Source organism: Patiria miniata, unplaced genomic scaffold (assembly GCF_015706575.1).
Source record: "Patiria miniata isolate m_02_andy unplaced genomic scaffold, ASM1570657v1 HiC_scaffold_5, whole genome shotgun sequence".
NCBI classification, from domain to species: Eukaryota; Metazoa; Echinodermata; class Asteroidea; order Valvatida; family Asterinidae; genus Patiria; species Patiria miniata.
This window is the reverse complement of record NW_024037072.1, coordinates 27,601,570-27,625,786: the sequence shown is the minus strand read 5'-3', so window position 1 is coordinate 27,625,786 and position 24,217 is coordinate 27,601,570. Positions and strand designations below refer to the sequence as shown.

Below are 24,217 nucleotides of genomic sequence, written 5' to 3'. Positions count from 1 at the left end.
TACATGTATCTGCAATGAAATGGTTTTCGCTTTTCAATTTAAAGGGAATATACAACATCGCTAACATATTTACAAACATCGAAAAACAAAACTACCATTTTTTTTTACGAAATACCTTACAAGGATGTTTGTAAATGACAGTCTGAAGCATCCTGTAAAAGTGTGGCCCCTGGTGTAAAGCCATTTTCAAGAAAAGTGGTATTTTTTGTATAAATTCCGAATGGTGGTCGGCCGACCACCGTTGGAAAAACCAAACCATTTTTCAACTACTGCTCAAAATGTACCATTCAAGTACCATCCAAATTCTGTTTGCATTTGGTTACATGTTCATGAACGGGTGCAAGCCAGCTAGCCTGGTTCCCTTACCGTACCATTTTCTAGCATTTAAAAATTGATCCATTTCATTTTAGTGGAGTCGAGGAACCAGACTACTTGAACATTTTTGTTTTTCTTGGTTTTTCCAGCATTTTCGAACACAAAACTTCAAACATGTCAGTGTAACAAGATTTGATCTATTATACTAACTCCTCAAATAGTTTATATCTGAAAACTACAGCAAAAGCCAATGATGTACATTCCCTTTAAGTAAAATGAGGCAGGATGACACATTCGGTGTGTGAAGCAGACCAAAGTATGGCAAGTTTTAAGAATATCAAGTTGGGACTGTAGGCATTAGGAAACTGGGAACCCCTTGTTCGCCAGTCTTGTTGGTAGTATGACTTCGGTTTTTGAAATATTAACCCCTGGATTTGAAAAATTGATTGTATGTCTGCTGTTGATATGAAACAGTTGGATTGATGTGAAAGCCCTCTTTTACACTTAACAAATGAAAAAAATACTGTCTGTCGTGTCCATAGCCATTCTGTTATCAGATGGGAAAAAAAACCTGTTCATTAAACGTAGTGGTTACGCCTACCTCTGTTGTAAATTGCTTTACTCGTTGCTGCCTTACGAGGATACAGCTACAGCATAGCACCACAATAACATACATCACAGGATGGCCCCTTAAAGGTATAGCCCATCATTTGCAGCTATCCAAAAAGTGACTTACCAAATTACTGTTGAAAAGCTTACTTGGTTTAAAGATAGTAATGGCATTTAACTCCCTGTAAAATCATTCCTTCTGGCATGCTGTCATTTTGAAGTAAACAATAAAAGTAGGTGATTTCAAAAGATGCGTCTAAAGATGCATTTTTGGAAATTTCCATTGGAAGTTCGTTTTTAATTTGGCAATGCCGTGAATGGGTGCGCGCAATGGTCGACATGATGCATACGTGCGCGTTGTTGCTATAATTCATGGGTTCAGTGCGTGACATCGGCTGAGTGGGAACGTGTCCCAAACGCTGACTTCTGGCGCAATTCAAAACACGACTCAGCAACTTTTGAATTGAAATCTAAGATCCTACAATATTGTTTTCTCAGAATATACAGCATTCACTAAGCTAAAAGTTCATCAGGTCAGTTGTAAAGCACCTGTCTTTAGATTTTGAGCACTTTTATTGCTTCAAACGAACATAATGCACAAATGATGTACTCTACCTTTAATGCATTTCTTACCGAAGGAACCCTCGGAAAGCACAACATACATTTTCAGGATCGTTTAGGGAAATCCTGTCAGAAAATGTTATGAAAAAATATCATTTTATTTTGAGATGGCCTAAGAGCAGTTGTCTTTAAATTTCCTTGTTTTGACTGATTAATTTAATTGGGCAAATTAAGGGGGAAACTTTTTAAGAGCTAAATGTCGGTTCTGTGATACTTGTTATAGTGGTGTACTCCTGTGCATGTATTAAGGAAATTGTGGACCAAACCAAATATTTGTAACTCTTTGGCATCAGTAAGAAATGTTAACGTAGACGGAACAATAACCATGTCAGGCTGTCATTTTTACTCAGTGTGAAGGTTTTAATTGTTGCTAGTATGACTCAATCAAAAAGTCACCTGTGTTGCCAGCACGGTCTTGTAATTTTTGTAATTGCAGCGATACCTTTGATCTCCTTCCTGTATTAATGAAATAGTCGCGTCATCATCATTTTTTTCTATCTGCTTGTTTTTATTTTATTTTTTTTATAAATTAAGTTTCAAGGCAACTGATTCAGTTTAATTGGGCAATTTGTTTTAATGGGACAGTATGAACTCTGGTTTGTGTAAAAACTGACCAATATATTTCCTTATGATTTCAAAAATATTTTTTCAAAATATGTTTTCAATACTATTTTATTTACACTGTGTTTTGATGGTTTATTTCAAATAATTTTGCAAGTTTGTACTTAAATGGGCAAGTAGCTGTTTCAGAAATTGCAGCAAGTTTTAAAGGAAGAGCCTCAATCTTATGGGGAGGAGGAGTTCAAAGTTAATTTTTGTCCCCCAAATCACTCACTGAAAAAAAAGGAGAAATGTGCAAAGGACCCTCTTTGTTGAGGATGACCAGAACTTTTTGTTACTGTAACTGATGCCAAGCATTTGTAAGTAGGGACTCGGTCATTCTGAAAATGTTGGAGAGTTCACTATCTTTCCATGAAACATAACTACATGTAGTTGTAAAGAATGTTGGCAACTCTCTGATTCTGCAGAAAGTTCCCTGAAAATAAACCAATCTTTCCATGTTCTGATGAACAAATTTGAAAATCTCCCTGATTATGGAAACTTTTTCCCTATTACCTTGAATGAATTTTCTAGATATCTCGGTGATTGTTGTACAAAAATCTCCCGGATTGCAAGATGCAAATGTTGGCAGCTCTGTGTTGCATCCTCTGCTACTTTTTGCATCATATATTATCTCATTGAAGGTCAGTTATTGCAAAAATGTTGAAAATATATGAAACTGGGACTGAGAAACATTTCCAATTTTGTTAAAACTGCACTCTTCTCTCCATAGTCTTTGTACACAACCAAAGGTGCGGCGTCTGGATACTACATTCTTTTCCATATAAGTTGCCTTGGAATTGTGGAATACCTCCTTGTGTGTTAGTCAATTCTCATTGGTGGTTGTTGAATAAGACAGGTACCGATAACGGGAGTACAACATTCAAGCTGTTTCCCTGTTTAATGAATTCACTTCACACTAAACTCGTGTCGAGTATGAGCAGGCCTTTAATAGTCAGGTGGCATATGGTCGGAATCGTGACCGACTGGTCCAAAGCACCAAACTTGGCAGATAGATTCTTATAGCCCTAGAGAAGATATTTAGAAGGGGTGACACCTGGAATTCTTTTGGGAAGGGTGCCTAATTTGCATAAATCGTTAATCCCTGCCGTGTAATATATTTATTCCCATATTTGGGTATATTTTTATTTTTATTTTTTTTTTAAAGTGTATTTTGGTGATTCTACTTGCATATTCTTACTTCAATAACATTTTGTAAAACATATATGTGACTGAATAATTAGGAGGACATAGTAAAGAACCAAAATTGCTACTATTTTACCCTAAAGTTACGCGCATTTACCTTTTCCTTAGATATCATCAATTAGTCTCGCCAAAAGTGGGTATTGATGAGCTTCAAATTCACAAAGTTACTTACTGGCATAGTTACCCTAACAAAAATAAGTGGGAAATCATGTGAAAATTGATAACATCTTGATGTTTAGCCCAAAAGACGAAAAAAGGGGAGAAATGTGGTGTCCGTAAATTGGGCTAGTACGGGAAGGGTAACGTGGGGACTTGAACAAGTTCAACGAAATCCCCCTAAATAAGAGATTATTGTTGTTTACAATAATTTTGTCTACGCCAAAATGTTTTCTCAACAATAATTTTGGGAATGTCCTTGAACTTGTTACAGTGTTCCTTGTTAGGCAACCCTTCACCTACTTGTTAGCCCAATTTATGGACACCTCGTTTTTTCCCAGTTTTTGTTTTCTGGGCTAAATATCACAATGTTATCATTGTTCACATGATTTTGCATAAGGTTTTAATATGGTAACTGTACCAGTAAGCTACTTGGTGAATTTGAAGTTCATCAATGCTGATGTTTGGCAAGACTAATTTATGATATCTGCAGACAAGGTAAATGCGCGCAATTTTAGGGCATAATAGTAGCCATTTTGGATCGTTACTATGTCCTCATAATTATTCAGTCACTTATATGCTTTGGAAACTGTTATTTAAGTAAAGATATGTAAGTAGAATCCCCAAAATACACTTTTCAAAAACATAAAAAAATAGAAATATACCCAAATATGGGAATAAATTTATTACACGACAGGGATTAACGATTTATGCAAATTAGGCACCCTTCCCAAAAGAATTTCAGGTGTCACCCCTTCTAAATATCTTCTCTAGGTCTATAAGAATCTATCTGCCAAGTTTGGTGCTTTGGACCAGTCGGTCACGATCTTGACGAAAATTAGATCTAAGCCACCTGACTATAAATCAAAGCGAGCTTGCGATTGGATTCATTTCAAATTTGTCTCGAGTATAATATTACCTTGTTTTTGTTACGTTACTTTGTCAGCCACTGAATAAGTTAACAATTGAAGACAATTGCATGTTTTTTTTTTTAAATATGCCGACAAATTTTAACAGTTTTTAATTGGCATTTGTTTTGGTTTACGATTAATTGAATAACTTGAGCTAGATTGTGATTCTTTGCATGACGCAATTAATCTTCAGGACATGACATTTGCTGATGTAGGTTTTATAATATTTCAGCTGTTATACTTTTTTGGAGGCCTTCTGTGGGTAAATAGCAGCAGGCTGTGAAATATCTATATATTAAATATCTATACCTTGTATATATTAAACAAAAGAAATTAATCAGTAAATAAAAATATCATATTTTTTACTCTTCAAATCTGGTTGGGGTGTGATTTTTCTTGAAGTCTGATGTCTGTTGTTTTGCGAAGGCCCCCCCAAAAAATATTCGGTCTCTGGTCAGCGCGCGCGTCGATTTTAATCTGGCGCATCAATCTTTTTTTTTTCCAAAATGTTCCGCCTTAGCTTCAACAGCGCCCTCTATTGCTGCACCTCCTCAATTTCTTTTACCAACGAGCACCAAGAAATGGGAAATTGCACCAAGGCGGACACTAATGTACATGAGGACACCAAAAAAGCAAAATAGTACCCCACCTTGTCTGTACAATCCAAGCTTGAAAAAAAAAAAAAAGCCAAAAAAAAAAAAAAGCCGCATCGCCGCATCAATTCCGGAACTTTGGTCTGACCAGAGACCGAATATTTTTTTTTTGGCCCAACAGAAACAATTTGAACACTTCCGTTTGATGAAAACACAACTGTATTTTATTGTAATACAAATACACGTCCATTGTATATGCAGGCCTTCCAATAAATCACAATAATTAAGGTAAACTTAATTCAAATGAACAATGCTAAAACTAACAGGAAAAATGTTATTTGAGTACAAGTCCAATCTTAAGTTACATATTTACAAATACAAATATTGAGCAGAAAAAGGACGGATTGATTTTTTTTTTAATTTACATGTCTTGCTTCACAATTTCGACAAGTGCCTACAGCCCTTGAAACTTCACAGAAAGTTCAGACTTTAGTACGTGGAGTTTACAAGTGAAAAAAAGAGACTCATTATACAGGGTGGGTAATTATTATTGCTAATTGTAATAAAAGTAGTGCACATGTGAATTAAAGGGAGATATCCTCTGTTAGGGTTGAATCTCCTCTTTAAAATGACACCCTGATCATGTCCTTACATTTATGGTTGACTGAGCAGTGACCAATTTTATGAAAGGGTCTATTGAGAGACTTGCGCCACTTTTCATGGTGAAATCTCTTTTCCCCCCACCTGCCTTGATTGGCAACCATAGCCATTCACTCTGTGACAAATGACAACGCGAAAACCACAATTGAAAAGTGGGCAAGCATGTGTAAATGGACCCTTTCATAAAATTGGTCACTGCTCAGTCAACCGTGAATGTAAGGACATGATCAGGGTGTCATTTTAAAGAGGAGATTCAACCCTAACAGAGGATATCTCCCTTTGATTCACATGTGCCCTACTTCTGTTCCAATTAGCAATAATATCTCGGTTTTGGTTTTTTTTTTATCCACCCTGTATAGCATCCAAACTATGCCACAGACATGTGAAACGACATACAGTAAAGAACTGCCAAGCTTACATACAGTTTAAACAAAATTAAAAGAAGTGACAAGTAGAGTCGTCTGAGCTCTTGTATGTAAGTACTGATTTACAGTCATGATGTAACAAACTGCTGTAACAATGCATATTAGTAGCAGTAACTAGAGTTGGATTCTGTTGGGTGGCAACCCCCCCCCCCCAACAAATTATCTAGAGTAAAATGTCTTTTCAAACCAAGGAATGCATTTAGCAACACATAATCGTTTGTGGTAATTTGGAGAAACTAAGAAAGTAACTCGGTCACACAGTATTTCTTCAATAATATACACTGACAACAATTTGTGGACATTTTAACTGATGAGCTTCTTGAGTAGTACGAAACTCCAAATCTCTTCCAATATTGCAATGGCTAAGTGTGATAGAAAAGCCGGCTTTATTTTTTTTATAAACAAGTAGAAAGAACAATTAAAATACCTCTGCTGTACACAAATTTACTGACTGTGCTACGTACTGATATGTACAAAGGCTTACATTTTGACAGTTCCAAGGGATTTCTGCACCCTACTTGATGTCAGTACATATATACACTTACATGCAACAAGTCTTGAGGTCAAAAAGTTTCAGGACAGAGAAACTGGAGGAACTAAACAGAGAAATAAATTATCAACAGGCTTTATTAAAAATGATTAAACAGACTGTTTCAGTTCCTATGACAAAATATCCTGCCTGACCTTTTCCATAAATGTGTGAACCAAACCACAATGAGTGTGAAGAAACAATCCATATCGATGTTGCCAGTGAATGCTGAGTGAAAGTACCAAAATTGGCAAAGATATCACAACACAAGCAGAGGGGAGTTTGATAGCACACGTGCACTGCTTCACCTGCAACATAAAGGCCAGCACCTACACATGACAGACACCGACGTCCTTGTGAGTGCGAGTGGTGATCACATGATGAATGAAGACAGACGAGAGATTGCTGGCTCAGCTAGAGACAGCTGGGACATGTGATAAGACAGATGGGATATATCCAGAGTCGCCAGGTGGCTGACTAGTCTTCCTGTTCCTCCTCATCATCCGGTTTGATCACTGGTTCACCTGTCACAATGAAAAGAGCATGAAGGCCAATTAATACAAATGTACATGACTGTCGTTCGACAGACATCGCAGATTTCTATAAAAACGTTCATATCGATGAAGCATGTTTACACATATGAAACATAAAATGCTGCATAGGTATTTCACCTCACAACTGTGCCTGAACAAGATGGACGAAAAAATTGTATGACATATCGCATATTTCGTCACCGTTTTGACGAAGTGACACATTTGTGCACACAGATGCAAAACCGAGTTTTAAAAAAATTGCGTTTGAAGTTGGTGGATTTTTCAATTAGCATTTTTGTGTACATATCTTTCCCCCAGAATTGAAAAATATATAACTGAGACAGTAGCCAAGGAGTTAAATAGCCAAAAACAATTCTCTCTGTTCATAAAATCGTGTTTAATTAGAAGATATTAATTACTAAAGATATCCGTCACTTCGTCAAAACGGAAAATCTATTTCTCCACAAAAATGAGGCATATGTTTGTACAAAGCGCGTGCGCGTATATTACATTGATACATTTTAGAACGCAGATGCGTCACTTCGTCAAAACGCAAATCGTGGAGGCTTCATATTTCTAAATATAGCACACGTGTAAAATTAATGAGACTAAGTGACACATAGAGATCCGTCACTTCGTCAAAACGAAAAACTTAGTGTGTAGCACTTTCAACACATTGTGCAATTAGAGTAATTAACGAACGATGGAATGTTGTGTCTCGAAATTTGGTAATCATGTAGAGGACATCGTAAAATGTTAGAATATCCAAAAATCTCAGATTTCAGAAAATCTCGGTTTTGGACGGATGTGTCACTTCGTCAAAACGGTGACGATTTGTGGACATGTGCATCTGTGACATTGCCGCGCAACAAAGGCCTCTGGCTAAAAAAAAAAATTGGAACCTCACTTGTGTATCACAACTTTTGCATGGTGAGAGTCAAGGAACTAGTCTTGGGGTACTACTTCCCTACTAATGACCAGTTCAGGTGATTAAGTATGTGAACACCGACAAATGAAGGAAGTGCATTATACTTAATATAAATATATATGAGGTGTGTGACAAAGGTATATATATCCTCCCTACGATCCCCCAGTTCTTACCGTCAAGCTTTTTCAGGTTGGGCAGTATCTTGGTGGCTCGGTCTCTCCAGTCCCCTTCCGCTGAGTGTTTCTCCTCTAGAGGGTTGTTCACCATCAGTAACTCCACCAGATTGCCCAGGCTTTGCAGTTTGTCAAACTCGCCCCAGTCCTTCACACTGTTGTTGGACATGTACAGGACCTGCCATGGATGAGAACAGTGGGGGTGAAAGTATTAAAGGGAATGTACAACATTTGCTTTTGCTGCATTTTTTCAGAAATAAATGGATTTGGAGGGTTAGGATGAAATAGCAAATGTTGTTGAACTGAGTTGCTTCACGTTTTGGGCTCGGAGATGCTGGAAAATCCAAGAAAACCAACCATGTTTTTGTAGTCTGGTTCCCTGACCCCAAGCAAGATGCAACGGAGCAATTTATAGACTTTGGGGAATTGTAAGGTCAGAGAATCAGTCTAGCAGGCTTGTACCCCTTCACAAGTGTGTAATCAACTGCAAAGAAAATGGGGAATAACTAAATATAAAAAATTAGGAGCCCTTTATGAAAACAAGTCAGTTTTCTCCAACGCTGGTTGGCCGACCCGCATTGGAAAAATACAAGTTTTCTTGAAAATGTCAGCACACCAGGAGCCTCGATTTTACAGGATGCTGTGGACTGTCATTCCCAAGCAATCCAGTAAGATATTTCATGATAATGTGATCATTTCGTTTTTTGATGTTTGCAAATGTTGTATCTTCCCTTTAAGCAAAGTCTGTCTTGAGTTGATACAAAAAGTCAATCCAAAAACCCTTTGGTAAATTTTGTTTGCCTTTCTTGGGGGCCAAGAATTTGTTGAAATTGAACAACCTTCCAATCCAACAATTAAGACAGCAGAGCACCATTAAACTGAACGTGCATTTTGTTAGGATGAATATTTTTTTAAGCTCTGGCAGGAGCTTCTACATGTCACTTGGTGGTCGGTCGATCTGTCTGTCTCAAAAATTGACAAAAACTATGGTGTTCCATATCGGCGTCGCATTTTTCGGCGTCGCATTTTCCAGCTCTGGCTGAAAAATTGATTGATTTCATGCAAGACTTCTTGCAACATGGCTAGAGCTTATTGTGCACTCGCACTTGATATCCTTCCACCTTTCTTTGAACCTTTGAGATAGACAACGCGGTGACAACTTAACACAGACAACTTAATGGGAAACAATGACACAAATCCTGAGAAACAATGGGAAATAAAATGTAGATTTGGGATGTACCTTTAGTTTCTTGAGTGCTTGTAGCGCTTTGAGCTTCTCGATTTGGTTGTAGGAGATCCAGAGCTCCTCAAGTGTCTCAGCCACTGCTTCCTACCAAAAGGATATCAATCGGAATACTAACAATTAATACATGTATATTCTACGGTTGACTCAGTCAACGTACTCAGCACTTTATGAAAACAAATTACCCAAGTTTTCCCTGATATGTCCCCGACAAATTTCCAAAATGCCAAGGGTGGTGTAGCACAGCCAACTGTTTTTGTCTGGTGAGGTTTGTAATATTCACACTGCATTTATGAAGACTATAAAACCACCATAGCCAGTCAGTCAATGAACACAACTTGGACACACGACACAAGATGCTCATACACCAAACTGGCAAAAACCTTTCCCTTGTGGGTCACGGTCAAATTCCCTGAGTTTTCCCTGATTTTTAGTGTTTTCCCCACATTTCTTGAGTTTCCCCTGACTGGAAAAATGGAAACTTATTTTCAAGGTTTTCCCTGATTTCCAAAGTGGCTGGGAACCCTGTGATAGCAGGCTTTGCTATATCAACTCACCAGTCCGTTCAGATTCTTGATATAATTTCTCCCCAAAGACAAAATCTTCAAGTGTTCTGCAAAGAAAGATAATTGATGCATTATCAGGTGTGAGTGACAGACATCCCCTACAGACCATGTGCCCTGTGACGTCATTGTAGGCAACTGCCGGGCAACCCAAACATTTAAGCATCTTTTGCATGTTACTTGGCATTAAAGCTACAGTCCATCATTTGCAGCTATCCAAAAAGTATCTGACGTAATTATTGTTGAAAACATACTTGGATGAAAGATAGTAAGGGAACTAAACTCCCTGTGAAATTACTCTTTCTGGCATGCTGTCATTTTGAAAAAATCCACGAAAGAAGGCCTTTCCAACGATTTCCGTTATTAGTTCGTTTTTTTTATTCGGCAAAGCCCGTGCCAGCATTGACACAACGCACACGCGCGCGTGGTTGCTATAATTCGTCGGATCAGTGCGCGACATCGTGTAGCTGCAATCGGCTCAGTGAGAACGTGTCTCGGACGCTGAATTCAGGCCCAATTCAAAACATGATTCAGCAACTTTTGATTAAAAATCAAGATCCTAGAATGTTGTTTTTCTCGTAATATACAGCCGAAGCTGAGCTGAAACTTCATCGGGTTAGTTGTTCAGCACCCTTCTTCAGATTTTGAGCACAAAATTTCAAATGATGGACTGTACCTTTAAACAGTAAATGCCAAGGCTTTTAAACCATTCATATTTCAAGACATATTCATGTACATTATGCAGTGCAGAAGAGAACCATTTGCTGAAATTTGGCATCACGTGACTACAATATCCAATTAAAACAAATGTCACATCGTCTATACACACAAACATACATGGCATTTAACTGAGGTTCCTGCTTCAAGATTTCAATCATACACTTTGGATTTTTGTAAGTCTTTTTGGGGTTTTTTTTCTAAATAAGCTGGAGTAACCTGGAACTTTACTAGTTCTGAACAAAACCCCGACAGTGGACACTTTTCATAATTTTCAGTCTAAACCAAAGTTACAGACAGGGCCCTGAACAGAAATCAACAAACTTCAGGAACTGTCTGGTAAAATTGACCATTCTTACAATGACACCAGGTTCCACAGCCAAATAAAGAAAGAGACTGCAGCTGTACTTACTCAAACCATTCAGGTTGGCTATCTTTTCTATGCAGTTGGTTGACAAGGACAACTTCCTGCAAAGACAACATCCATGCATTAGGAACTACACACTGTAACATGTTATTGGAATTTGTGGTATTGGGTTTTAAGATGATATATGGACCTGGATTCAGTCTTTGTTCTAGGTCCAATTTCATGGAGTTGCTGGACAGAAACTACTGCACAAACATTTCTGTCATAGGCCAAGCAGTATTAAATCAATTCAATTTTGGCTGGTTATCCTTTTCTTTTTGTTAGGTGATTTTTAAGCAAGTTAACACGCTCGGAAGGACTTAGAAAATGACCCCAGTTATGTCAAGAAAAATTCCAAATCCAAGATCCACAAGAGGTTATAAATACTCCAAGCTTAAACCAGCGTATTCACCAACAGACAAAAACATTTTCAATTTGAGCCCTAATCCTATTCCTACATGTAAGACATTTGGAAAACAATTCGATTTTTGTTTTTAAGTTGAACAAAGAAAATTGCACAGGGCTTGAACCTGCAACCTTTGAATTGCCGCCCCGGTGCTCTACCAACTGAGCTATCCAGCCCTATGTTGGTGGTTCCCCATTTTGTCAATGTCTCTGTTCAAGGGGCTCTAGTCAGAAGCCATAACCCTGAACATGCCATGTAGCCAGAGATCACCCCTAAGGGCACAATCCAAGCAACATCAGCAATGCTACAAACCCGATAAAATAGCAAGCTGCATCACAGAGAGAGAGGATACAGCTTTTTTTTTTTTTTAATCTTGTACAGTTCCAAAATGAGGTAATATCAATACTAGTGACTGCAAGCACAGAATCAGACAGGGCTCTGGAGTGCTCTGAAACGTGCAAAACTAAATCAGGCCCACTTTACTCACAGTTTAGCCAGCAAATTTCTCCAAAAAATCCACTAGGGCAAAGAAAATGTCCTCAGTATTTCACCAAACAAGTTTGCAGACTCAATTCAATTTTTAAAGGAGACTTTTCTTCAATATTTTGCACATGAGAGGGAAGTCAAGTGATTTCAAAATGGGGCTAAATACTAGACTGGTACATGTCCAACCAGGATCCAACTATTTGAAAAGACTGACCTCTTCTTTCAGTGTCAATAGTCTGGTGGCTTGACTATGGAGAAATGTGTAGTAAATTGAGACTAGTTCCCGGTTCATGCCACATGTTTCTTAAATTTTGGTTGATTGATGCAGTACTGAAGCTGTGTTGGACTGGTTGTTTTAGGTGCCAGTCTATTTTCTTGTTTTGCATGTTTTCAATGCCTTAAGTTTTGGGACTCTCATACACAGTATGGAGAGTCCCAAATTTTCGGACTAGCACAGAATATGAACCCCTGAGACAATTTCAGTCTCAGCCACTACTTACTCGCAACTGGTGAGCGTTGAGAGTGAGGCATCCATCTTCTCAATGGGAGGGATTTGGAAGTACAACTTGACCACTTTGGCCTCGCTGACTTTGACCTCACATCCCTGCTCTTGCTTCTCCTTCTCTGCCTGCGTGGATTTCAATATCACACAATATGGGATGTTCACATAATTTCCATTATCAAATGGTTAAATTGACAAAACAGCAACCCGTGGATTGTGGAAAAGTCTTATTCAGCGTAGCCGTTGAGATTAATCTTTTTTTTTTGTGCTTTGGCATCTGTAAGTAAAACATAGAATTTCAGGTATTGTTCTCCATAGATAATGAAATAGTCCTTGCCCACCACGCTTATTCAGCGTAGCCGTTGAGATTAATCTGTTTTTGTGTGCTTTGGCATCTGTAAGTAAAACATAGAATTTCAGGTATTGTTCTCCTTAGATATTGAAATAGTCCTTGCCCACCACGCTCTTCTTAGGTTAAAAATATATTTTTTGGTTTAAAAAATCCAACAAACAAACATTTCAACCACAAAAATTCAGGCCTCTCTTCCCTCTTTCAGACTAAAACTTGTGCCTTTGGTGTCAAACACAACTATTGTTTACAATGGTTTTCATTTAAATCATAAATCATTTGTGTATTAATGAATGAAAGGTCCAACACTCTCTCATGGTACATTTACAAGATCTAACACAAAGGGTTAATGTCAACTCACCCATCTTGCAAGAGCATCCTTTATTGTTGTTCCCTTTGACTGTATAAAATAATAAGAGAATGTGTATCATGTTAAACCAATTGTCACATTTTTTTAATTGTCAAAATGTCTGTAGGCCTACCTACATGTACTTCATATCAAACATTTCTTGTGTAACATTGATTCAAGGCAGTAATTCAAATTGAGTGATATGAATTTGTCCTGAAGCTTTCCAAATGCTGTTTTGTGAACAATGGAAAAAATAGGACTAGAGGCAAATTTCACCAAAAAGAGAAATCGGGGAGTTGCAGTTTTTGTGAAATAGGGGAAGGGGGGAGGGGGGGGGGGTGGAAAAGAAGGGGTGGCGCCCCCAATGTTGGGACATACATGTATTTCATTCCCTTCGTGGACAGAAGCGTGCACACGATACATGTTTTGTATATCGTACAATGCCCCAAATTCGTGCCGACTAATAATTGCGCAACCATCTTTCTCGGCTCGCATCTTTTCGCCCACAACACGAACCGACCTCAAATCACCATCAATCATGCTCGATTGTCACATCACCTTTCTTCTCACTAAATGCAGTTAAATGTGGAATTAAAAACTTTAAAAAGGGGTAGGCCTATTTCTATTATCACTATTTTGCACACCCTTTTTTTTTACGAATGGAAGATGCACCCCCCCCCCCCCCCCCCCCCCGGTGGCAAGCCGGCCCACGGCACCGCACATTTTTTGCCGCACAGACAGTCAGCCATCGAGCATAATTTAGTAAGCAAAACTTGTCTCATTGTACTTGCCATTTTGTCTTTTACTTCGATCCTCTTCTAGAATTCTAAAATATAAACTTCTTTAATAATTCTTCAGAGACATGCCATCCTTTTTATGACAAAATTGTTATTGTTAAGCCTTATTTTTCAGCATCAGACATCGGTAAATCACGTAATGACCTACCTAGCCTCGGCGCTATGGAGACCGCAGCATCCTCGTTCAGTTGTTATGTGTGATGCATCATATCTCTAAAATGTCCATATGCAATTACAGCATTAAAGATGAATACAATTATTTTAAAAGTATCGAATTAAAAAATATTATTGTTCTTTTGTGTATAAATTTATTTGCGAACGGTATATTACAAAATGTATTTTTAAAATGTCTTGCCAGTCAAAATGGCGGCCTCCATGAGTGCACTGAATGTGTTTTGTAGTTTGCGGAAAACTTCGCGCATATTTCATCAGGTATTGCAATAGGCTTTTTAGTTGTAGTTGTAAGCTGAATGAAGTTGACATGTTTATGAGTAAAATGTGTTAGTTTTTCACTGAATAGTGTCATTACCATTTACAATTTGTATAGTTTGTTAAGAGTCTAAGACATGTTGTCGGTATTTGTTTGCCCCATTCTATCCATTTCGCCCCACTTCAAGTTCCACACATTGCCTGGCGCTGCGCCCCGTGTAATTATGTTGTTAGACTTGTCATAGACAATACCGGGTAATTATTAATTAAAGGGCTCATGCAATGTATTTTTTGTAATGCAATACTTGAAAATTCACCGTTGTCAGTGACCACTGACAGTGTTTGTTTACTGAATGTCAGACAAGTCGACCGTTGAGACAACTCGACTCGGGACAAGTCGACCGTTGAGACAACTCGACCGTTGAGACAAGTCGACCGTTGAGACAACTCGACTCGGGACAACTCGACCGTTGAGACAGCTAACGTGCACGGCACGTGCACGGTACGGCCACGCGGTTGACCGGAGATGCGCGCACAGGCCCGGCAAAAACGAACGATGTGCACGGACAATCACGCTGCGCTATATCGGCTCTGCTCTGTTACGTGTCATAACTCCCAAACGGCGATCAGCCGCCGTCAAAATCCCCGGTACTATCCCCAAAACTAGGCCCAAAAACATGCGAGGCGACTTGTCTCAACGGTCGACTTGTCTTTCCATTTATCGCACATACGGTCGAGTTGTCTCAACGGTCGAGTTGTCTCAACGGTCGACTTGTCCCGAGTCGAGTTGTCTCAACGGTCGACTTGTCTGACCCCCTTGTTTACCATTCATTCCTCTTTTGATTTTTCATAATTTCAAATTCAAGCCAAGGAAATTTGGGTGCCTTTTTGGTTTATGCAGTAATAGTTTTATTTTTTTAACACTTTAATCAGGGGTGTGAAATCTCAGCTTTAAAGCTGATTTATTTTCAGCTTTTTTTGTTTTGGATTTCAGCTTTTTTTCCTCACTGGCTGGCTGCGTACAAAAGTATAGGAGATTTCCAAAGTTCAACTTTTTTTACACCTTTTTTCAGCTGTTTCAGCTATTTTTATCAGTGGTCACTCACACCCCTGTTTTATGCTAATGTGAATTTCCATATTCATGAGCAAAGTGTGATGTTATTTCAGGCAAAGATCTCAAAGTTGCAGTTTCAGCATCACAAACAGTTGCCAAAATTTTGGATATTTCTCCGTTGGGCCTAAATTAGCCTCATAAATATGGCCAATTTATTGGACTACCTCCGTAAATAATAGTCCGAGTAACTAGGTCTCTACGGATTGCTTTTTTAACATTTGGACATGTTGCAAGTGTGGCCTTTATTTACGTAGTCCGAGTAACTAGGCCTCTACGGATCGCTTTTTTAACATTTGGACATGGTCGGGCGACCATGTCCAAATGTTCACATTTAGACTTTGTTTGTAGTGTATTTACGCTTTAGAAGCACACTCACCCTCTTTAAAGCGATAGAAAATTTGTCTCCCCTTTTCAGATGTCTATATTTCGAGTAATTTCCAGGTTCTTTTTCACACGTTCTAAATTCCAACACGAAATTACATTTTAAAAAGGAAACACACTTTTCAATGAAATTAACCAAAAAGGGATGTCAAATAATGTTCATATATTTTAACTTAAGGGGAGTAGAAAGTTGCAAAATATATATTCCTAAGAAACATTCACGTCATCAGACCTTTAAATTACTAACTCGCATACACAATGTAGCCTGCTGGGCACATGGACTTTATCGTAAATTGCGGCCTATCAGCATCAGTAAGTTCTTTAATGTTGGTGATTTTACAGAGTAGGCCTAGCTACAAAGCACTTTTAAGGAAAAGAAGGGGCAATGTATCATTTTTACGGTGACTGCTCTGTGTTCCGACACCCCTATGTTCCGACAACCTAGATTGTGTTACTCCCGGTTAGGGTTAGGAATAGGAATATGTGCAGTCGGAACATAGGGGTGTCAGAACATAGAGGTGTAACCATTTTTACATGTGTCTATTTTTCTTCCCACTATCCATTGTGCAAGTTCACTCAAGCAGAATTGGAAGTAAGGCTTATCCATACTTGTGAATTTTTTTTTGAATATCTGCGTTTTAATTCATTAGGCCAAAAAAAACCCCAAAAATAGTTCTGCTTCCGATTACATGAATTTCGAAAATAGGGTAGGTAGGTAGGAAATTTTTTTTACTAATTTTTTTTTTGTGTACGATGATATGGAGGCGTCAAGGGTAAAAGGTATAAAGTGATGGTTTTGGGTGTTTTTTTCTCATTTTTCCAATAAAAAAAATTAGGGAAGGGGCTGTCAGAATAGGGTAGGTAGGGAAACCGGAAGCAGAACTATTATTTTTTTTGGCCTTACCGATGCATAAATGAAATAAAAAATTGACGCACAATGAGTATTGGGTGTTTGATTTTGCAGAAACAGTGCACACTTGTGCAACTAAAAGTGATCTTTCTATGATTATTTTTTACACACCTATCAATTGCCCACTCCCCTTTTTTAAAATTTAAGTCCAAGAACCATTCTGTTGATAACTTGATTGCTTTGTTTTCCTTCCTACACATGTAGGTGGGACTTCTCCAATTTACCAAGAGCTGTCATCCAGCATTGGTACTGGGACTTTCCACATGGTGCAACTTCTTCCAAAATAACCTAAGGTACAACCCAAAAATGTGCATGTGATGAATTTCCCCAGAAAACAACTTACAGAAGGAATCTACATTTTGTTATGAAAAAAAAATTATTACATTGTGATAGGTATAGATCTCTCACATAGTATGCCATATTTAAAATTACAACTGCGTATTCAACATCATCAGGTGCGTGTGTTGGTAGTGTGCGAAATGTTTTAAACACGTGCGCATGTTGCATGAAATTTCATCGAAGTACAGGTCAGCCTATGCACATCACGAAAATTTGACGCCCTAAATGTCAATGCACGTGGCAATCTGTAAGAAGTGACGTCATTTGAGAGAGACCTATAAAAGTTTGTATACATTGATGCTCGTGGGTTCAAGTCCTACCCAAGTAAGCATGTGATTTAATCTCACAAGCCCTCAGACAATACTGAGTATGCAATGTTTTTTATCATGTCAGCGAAGGGCAAAACCTTGCGTACAATTTTGGAATGAAGAGCATGCAGGATGCTACAGCTTCAACATTTAATGTTTAAAATCAAATATATTTTTGGAAAGATTTCCATATACGAAGTTCACTCAACACCCTGTGTAAAACCCTATGAGAGTGGACTGAAAAATTCTAAGTGTTTTCTAAGAAAATGCTTGTATTTTCTCACTGCTCAAATTGACTTTGATGACATGAAATTGCTATCTGGGGGCTTGTTAGTCAATACAGAGGAAAATTAGTGAACTTCGTATATGGAAATCTTTCCATATTTTTAAAATCTGTTTATGTTAAGTAACATTTCAAGTGATAAATTAAAGGTAAAAGAATACATATTTGTTTTAAAATGATACAATGTTAATACAATTTTGCCTCATCTATAAAATAATGAGCATGGACACATTTCACAATTTTGTCTTATCTTTGTTCATTTATCATGTAGCTCAACACTGCACAGCAGACTGTACTGTACAGGACAAAAGTCTCACTGTAAGTGGAATCTTGTGTTAAATGTTATGATTTTATACATTTATTTAACTAAACCCTGATACAGAGTTTGTTAAATCAGTAACGTGCTATAAGCTACCCAATACTTCTTGAGCAACAAGCCTTTGTAGGTTGATAATTATTTTCTGGATATTTACATGCCATATGGTACCACAGAAATGTAAAATTGTTTACAAACTTAACCCTAACCGAACTCAACCCATCAAAGTCCAACGGCAGGTGTTGTTGAAATCTGTCAGAATGGGTACAGTACCCCTAAACTGATGGTCTTTTACATTGGGTTTGGCATACCTCCAGAAACTAAGTTCAACATTGTGTGTGTACGATTTCCCATGTGGGTGTTGGAATTTGCCTGGATGGGTACGGTTCCTAGTAAATTATCCTAGGGAGTTTGGGTTAATGATTGGTAAATATTTATCTTTCTGGAACCATGTGTTAATATTTGGATTTGGTCCCTTCCAGCTATTCTGAGAAAGTGTGCATTTGTACAGTTGTCTGTGGCTATCCTTGACATACATTTGTGCATATAGTTTGATTAAAATTATCTTGCCTAATGTTAGGATATGCGGTTAATCATTAACGATACTTAACGGACATCCATTCAAGTGTAATCTCTCGCTAGTTTTTTTTTAGAAGTTCACATTACATACAAACAGTGAAAATGCATTTTGTTCTTATTTTTAACACAGTAAACAATCTGCCTTTGCCTGGAAGCTATTGTCAGACTTTCCATCGAGCCTTAAGTACACCAACACACCAGAAGGCATCAGAAAGCACCATTAGTGAGGTATGTTGTGCTAAAATCAAGTTTTTTTCTAATAACGTCACATAATGTTAACTGCTTGTGACTGATTTCTGGTTGCTAATGAGCTCATTGAGGTTTGGTCCGTTTAAAAAAACAAACATTGGATTTAAATTTTTATGAAGACAAGTTGCTTTGCTAAGAGTGAAACAAATTTGTTAGTAAAAGACTACAGTTGTGCAAGTCTTACTTGTTATCCAACTTGCCTGTGGTGCTGTTACATGACCCACCTTTTCTGTTTGTTTAATGAAGGACAAAGAAGAAGAAGAATTGGACACGTTGTACAAATCCATTGAGTTAAATGTCAAAGGTCACGACGAGGCCGTACTGGACAGCTATGAGGCGTTTGTTTCCATGGCAGCCAAGGAGCTAGGGGTTACAGTGCAGAGCATGTAAGCATCGTTTGAACTTTCTTTGAAAAAGTGATCAGCCTTAGGTGTGGACGATTCCCACTCTTTGCTTGTATTTTTTGTTTATAATTTATTGCAATTAAAAGAAAAATGTTTGGAAAAAAAAGAAGTTTTCTGCAAAACTGTATGTGCAATCAAGAGAGCAGTCTCATACTTTTCAAAAAGAAGCCCCTTAGTATTTTATGTTACTTGCCAAGGTTGGGAGTTCTTTTAAATAATACTGAAGTGGTGGTTTCCATACACTACCTATTGGCGTCTTCACTTATGGACATAGAAAAACCTGCAAGTTTTATATCTGCAAATGTGGTGGGTTTGGTAATTTCTTGAAATGTGATATTTTTGAGGAATTCTAAGAATTCGGGCGATTCACAATGCAGAGCACCACCATAGTTTGCCACGGAGAGTTCTTTTTGCCCAGTGCATTGTGGGAGATGGTCGACAAATTCGCAGCACGGGACATTTGAAATTGTTCGTTTTTTCCGGTCAGTAGTTTTGTAAGCGTATGATTAGAGTATATGTTTGCCCTTTTATATTCTTTGTATCAATATGGTGATTTTTGTAAGGCGGCAGAACGCTATGCCCCTATCTATAACATAATAGCTCAAGTTGTCTACTGACACTCATTCAAATGGGCCATATTTTGTCGACGGTAAAATTGAAAAGTTGACTCTCCATGGCAAACTATTGGTGGCGCACTGCATTGTGAATTGCCCGAATTGCTTGTCCCTTCTTAATAATAACACCAACATAATCATGCATGGTATGGTTTGGGTACTGCACCCCCCCAAAAACAATAAATAAATAAATAAAAAAAAATTACATAATGCTGATGCAAATTAAAATATTTCTGAAGTATCACATTTTATGGACAAAGCTCTACTAAAATCCTTGATCCATTTGTATGAAATTGTAATATTAATAAAGACACGCTTTTTCTTTTAATGTTTTTTTTGCCCAGATCCAAACCACTGAGGAAGATCCAACGGTTAACTTTATTGAAATCCAGACACATCTACAAGAAGCACAGAGTACAGTATGAGATGAGAACACACTTTAGAATTATTGAGGTAAACATTCACTTGATTCTTAAAGGGAATATACAACATTTGCAAACATCGAAAAACAAAACCACCATTTTTTTAACGAAATCCCTTACTAGGATGTTAAAATGACAGTCTAAAGCATCCTGTAAAATTATGGCACCAGGTGTGAAGTCATTTTCAAGAAAAGTGGTATTTTGTATAAATTTCCAACCATGGTCGGCCGACCACCGTTGGAAAAACCTAACTATTTTTCAACTACTGCTCCAAATTTACCAATTTTTTTCAGTCCAAATTTTGTTTGCTATTGGTTACATGTTCATGAATGGGTGCAGGCTATAGACTGGTTCCATTACCTTACAATTTCCGGCATCTATAAATTGATCCATTTCATCTTTAGTGGAGTCAGGGAACCAGACTACTTGAACATTTTTGTTTTTCTTGGTTTTTCCTTCATTTTCGAACACAAAACTTTAAACATGTCAGTGTAACAATATTTGATCTATTATACTAACCCCTCAAAATAGTTCATTTCTGAAAATTACAGCAAAAGCGCCAATGATGTACATTCCCTTTAACCTAAAAAAACATGCTAAGTTGTCAATTATTTTCTTTCAAAGTTTTTTTTTATGAATGAATAAAATATGCACCCAGATGAAATACCAAAATCATATGTACATTTGAAAATTAACAAGGGTACAAGATTTCTTTTAGGCTAACTTTTTAACTTTCAAGGTTCAGAGTCATGTCTGTAGATGTTTAGTCTTATTGTGACATATTACTTTTATTTTCTTCATTTGTCTAGTTGAAGCACGTAACTGGGAGCTCGGCGGATGTTTTCTTGGAATATGTAGAGAGACATCTCCCAGAAGGAGTTGCTCTGAAAGTAACAAAGGTACTACATGTTTATCAAATGTCATTTTCACCAATTTAAGGAAACAGTTTTGGGAAAAACAAGATGGATTTATTATTTACACTGAAAGTTCCTGTGAATATGGGCAATAGTAGATGCAATGTGGATAGAACAACCATTTCATTGTGTCCTCATTTTCTTAAAATTTCATTATTTTCTATTGTCCATCATAACTGTAGTGTCTTTCATAGAAATTAAGCAACGACCATTATGTACTTGGCAGCTTCTGAAGAACTGAGTTTCCAATTTTTTTTGGGTATACTAGAGATGCATTGCAACAGTTTTCTAAATTGACTTGGTTGTTTCTTGAAGCATTGTATTGTAAAATTTGTGTAATTTATTGCTTCGTCTGGCAAACTAGTATTTGGTTTATCTTTTTCCTGGAGTTAATTATCTGCTGCTTTGCAGGGATGAAGTTGAGTCCATCACAAGTCCCTGCAAGTCCCTGCAAGCCCATGAGCTTGCACAAAGGCATTCCTTTGTTATTGTTCCTCCATTGTTTCTTGTGACTGGACTTGTGATTTATATCTGATTGGACTTGTGATGAACTTGTGATGGACTTATGATAGACTCGACTACATCCCTGCTACTTTGTGTACAATTTCAGAGTGCTCTGGGAAAGATGCCTGATCATCTCAAGTCTCCCCCAGAGGAAGGTAACGAGTCATCCTCATCAACATCTGCATCATCCTCTTCCTCTTCCTCCTCATCAGAAGATGAAGAAGATGAACATCTCAGATAGACTAAGGAATGATGCTGGAAAGAAGATAAACTAAATGCTCTCAACTTGGATCAAAAACATTTGAAATGACAGACGGAAGTGCATAATACTTTTGGATCCTGAGTACCATTTGGTGGGGGGAGCGGGTTGGGGGGTGGGGGTACCGGGTGTGGGGGGGGGGGGGTTGGCTGCCTTAACTGGGGGCTTGGCGGCTTTTTCAATGTGTCATTTTCTATATGCCCCGGTTTGGGGGTGGGGGCGGAGGGGGGGGGGGGGGCGGTGTTCATTCGTCTTCCTCTCCTGGATTCACCTATGGTCTGTGCAGAAAGATGTACACAAGAACTTTCACTTCCCATTGTTACATTTGTTGGCTTCTAAGTTGTGACAGCGGCTTTGATGTTAGCTGCATTGGTGGAAAAAGCCATTCGTTCTTTCTTTGTACCGAGTTGTACCTATAGCATTATGGAACTGAAAGTAAGAATGTGAGAGAGGTTTTGTAGGGTATTTTACTTAAAGTTTGGTATGGATCTGTATCAGAATTGGGGTTGTAGTTACAAAATGGAATGGGATTTTGGGACTGCAATTGCCTGTGTGCATTTTTACTATGTGGCAGATGTGTATCATTAAACACAAAATTATAAGGATTTGGAAAAGCTAAGAAAAGCTAAAAGGTCCATTGGAATATCTTAACTTGAAGCCCGCTTCCCAACACTTGCAGTCCAGAATCACCTCTGCTGTGGATACAGATTCTTCCCCCCCCCCCCACCTTTGATTCTTTGTCTTTGGCACTGACATTTTCCATTGGAAGTAAACATCAAGGGTATACACAAGGCATTGGCGTAGAACGGTCATTTTTATTGGGGGGGGGTAACAAATTTTTGAAAAGGGCACTCGTGGTGAAATGTACACAGGTTTTTTTCTCCAGACACATGGCCTCCGTAAAATCAAGGGGGGGGGGGGGCTGGTACCATCTGTCGATGGGGGCGCTGTTCAAAAATGACAATTATGCACACAAACGGCCAATAAATAGTGCTTTTAAGGGCGATATGTGTGTGAAATTCAGTAAAAGGCACCCAAAACAGCACATGCCACTAAAAGGGCACCACTTCTTTTTAAATAAGGGCACTTGTTCCGAAAAAAGGGCATTCTTAAACAAAAAGGCCACTCTTTACAAATAATTGGGGGGGGGGGGGGTACGCTTGTGCAAGGTATAATGAATAAACGGAATTGGTATGAACAAATAAACTCATAGTTTTTACACCTGTAAGATGTACAAGCCAATATAATTAATTCTTTTGAGTACAGATTCAACAGAATTGTTCGTTTGGATAAGTAGGGGTCCCTACCGATTAAATCAATATTTATTTTTGAGGCAATGAGCCATTCGCTTGATCTGGGAGACCAATCAGGCGAGGATCCAGGAATTTGTTTAAGGGGGGGGGGGGCACACCCAAAACAGGGGTTGCAAGAGATGTTGCCTCCGCTCCTTGGCGGAGGATTGAGGAATGTATTTTTGACATCCTTTACGTACGAGTGCGTGCTTCAATGTTGTAAAAAAAAAATAAGAAAAATAGTGACCATTAGAAATGATGCGAGAATGGGAGATAAGATGGCCTCGCGGTTGCCACGCCCACCAGCCACGACCACACTCTCAAAATAATGTGTAACATTGTGGAGACATTTCTTTGTTTTCGTGTAGTAAAGTTTTCAATTTTGAAAGTGAAGTTTCAAAATGCTCTTATTTTAACCAGAATTCATAAATACCTCAGACAGTTTAGCCATTCCTATTGGTCGAGAGCCTGTCACATGGCCGGTATTAAACGGATGATAAAGACATGGCTAGCTGGTCTTAAACACTTTTCCAGTGTCACAATAAAATGTGGACTCCTAAAAATCCAGTGCCTCTTATCGTTTCATTGGTTGAACGTTCACAATCCTCACGTAGGCATGCGCAACACTACCAGGGAGTTAGAATTTTATAGTTCTAAATTCAAAACGCAACGCGCCAGGTGCGTTCTGCGCGACATCGCATAGAACATGATACGCGCGCGTCAATCTCCATAAAAGGGTTGTTTTCATCTTACTCGCCAGCTGAACACTCCATTATTTTGCAGGAGGGATGATTCAAAAAGCATAAAGTGAATTTGTTGAACA

General features: G+C 38.2%; 2 protein-coding genes across 3 annotated transcripts; one reads left to right on the top strand and one right to left on the bottom strand.

Moving 5' to 3' along the window:
• Positions 1-5,990: 5,990 nt before the first annotated feature.
• Positions 5,991-14,253, bottom strand: LOC119741155 (dynein light chain 1, axonemal-like). Its single transcript, XM_038216852.1, has 8 exons — positions 14,072-14,253; positions 13,293-13,331; positions 12,581-12,708; positions 11,195-11,250; positions 10,060-10,115; positions 9,500-9,589; positions 8,260-8,437; positions 5,991-7,149 (listed from the first exon to the last, which is right to left on the bottom strand). Exons 1-8 carry the CDS (start codon positions 14,072-14,074, stop codon positions 7,103-7,105), a joined length of 597 nt encoding a protein of 198 aa, XP_038072780.1. The 5' UTR covers positions 14,075-14,253; the 3' UTR covers positions 5,991-7,102.
• Positions 14,254-14,403: 150 nt separating this feature from the next.
• Positions 14,404-22,210, top strand: LOC119741154 (28S ribosomal protein S10, mitochondrial-like). 2 transcript variants are annotated; one of them, XM_038216850.1, is made up of 8 exons: positions 14,404-14,509; positions 17,116-17,204; positions 18,113-18,159; positions 18,867-18,964; positions 19,232-19,371; positions 20,348-20,456; positions 21,235-21,324; positions 21,950-22,210. In XM_038216850.1, the coding sequence occupies exons 1-8, from the start codon at positions 14,441-14,443 to the stop codon at positions 22,082-22,084; spliced, it is 777 nt and encodes a 258-aa protein (XP_038072778.1). In that variant the 5' UTR covers positions 14,404-14,440; the 3' UTR covers positions 22,085-22,210. The 2 variants fall into 2 exon arrangements, with proteins under 2 accessions (XP_038072778.1, XP_038072779.1); XM_038216851.1 differs by having other exon boundaries at positions 14,420-14,509; positions 17,140-17,204.
• The last annotated feature ends 2,007 nt before the right edge of the window (positions 22,211-24,217 follow it).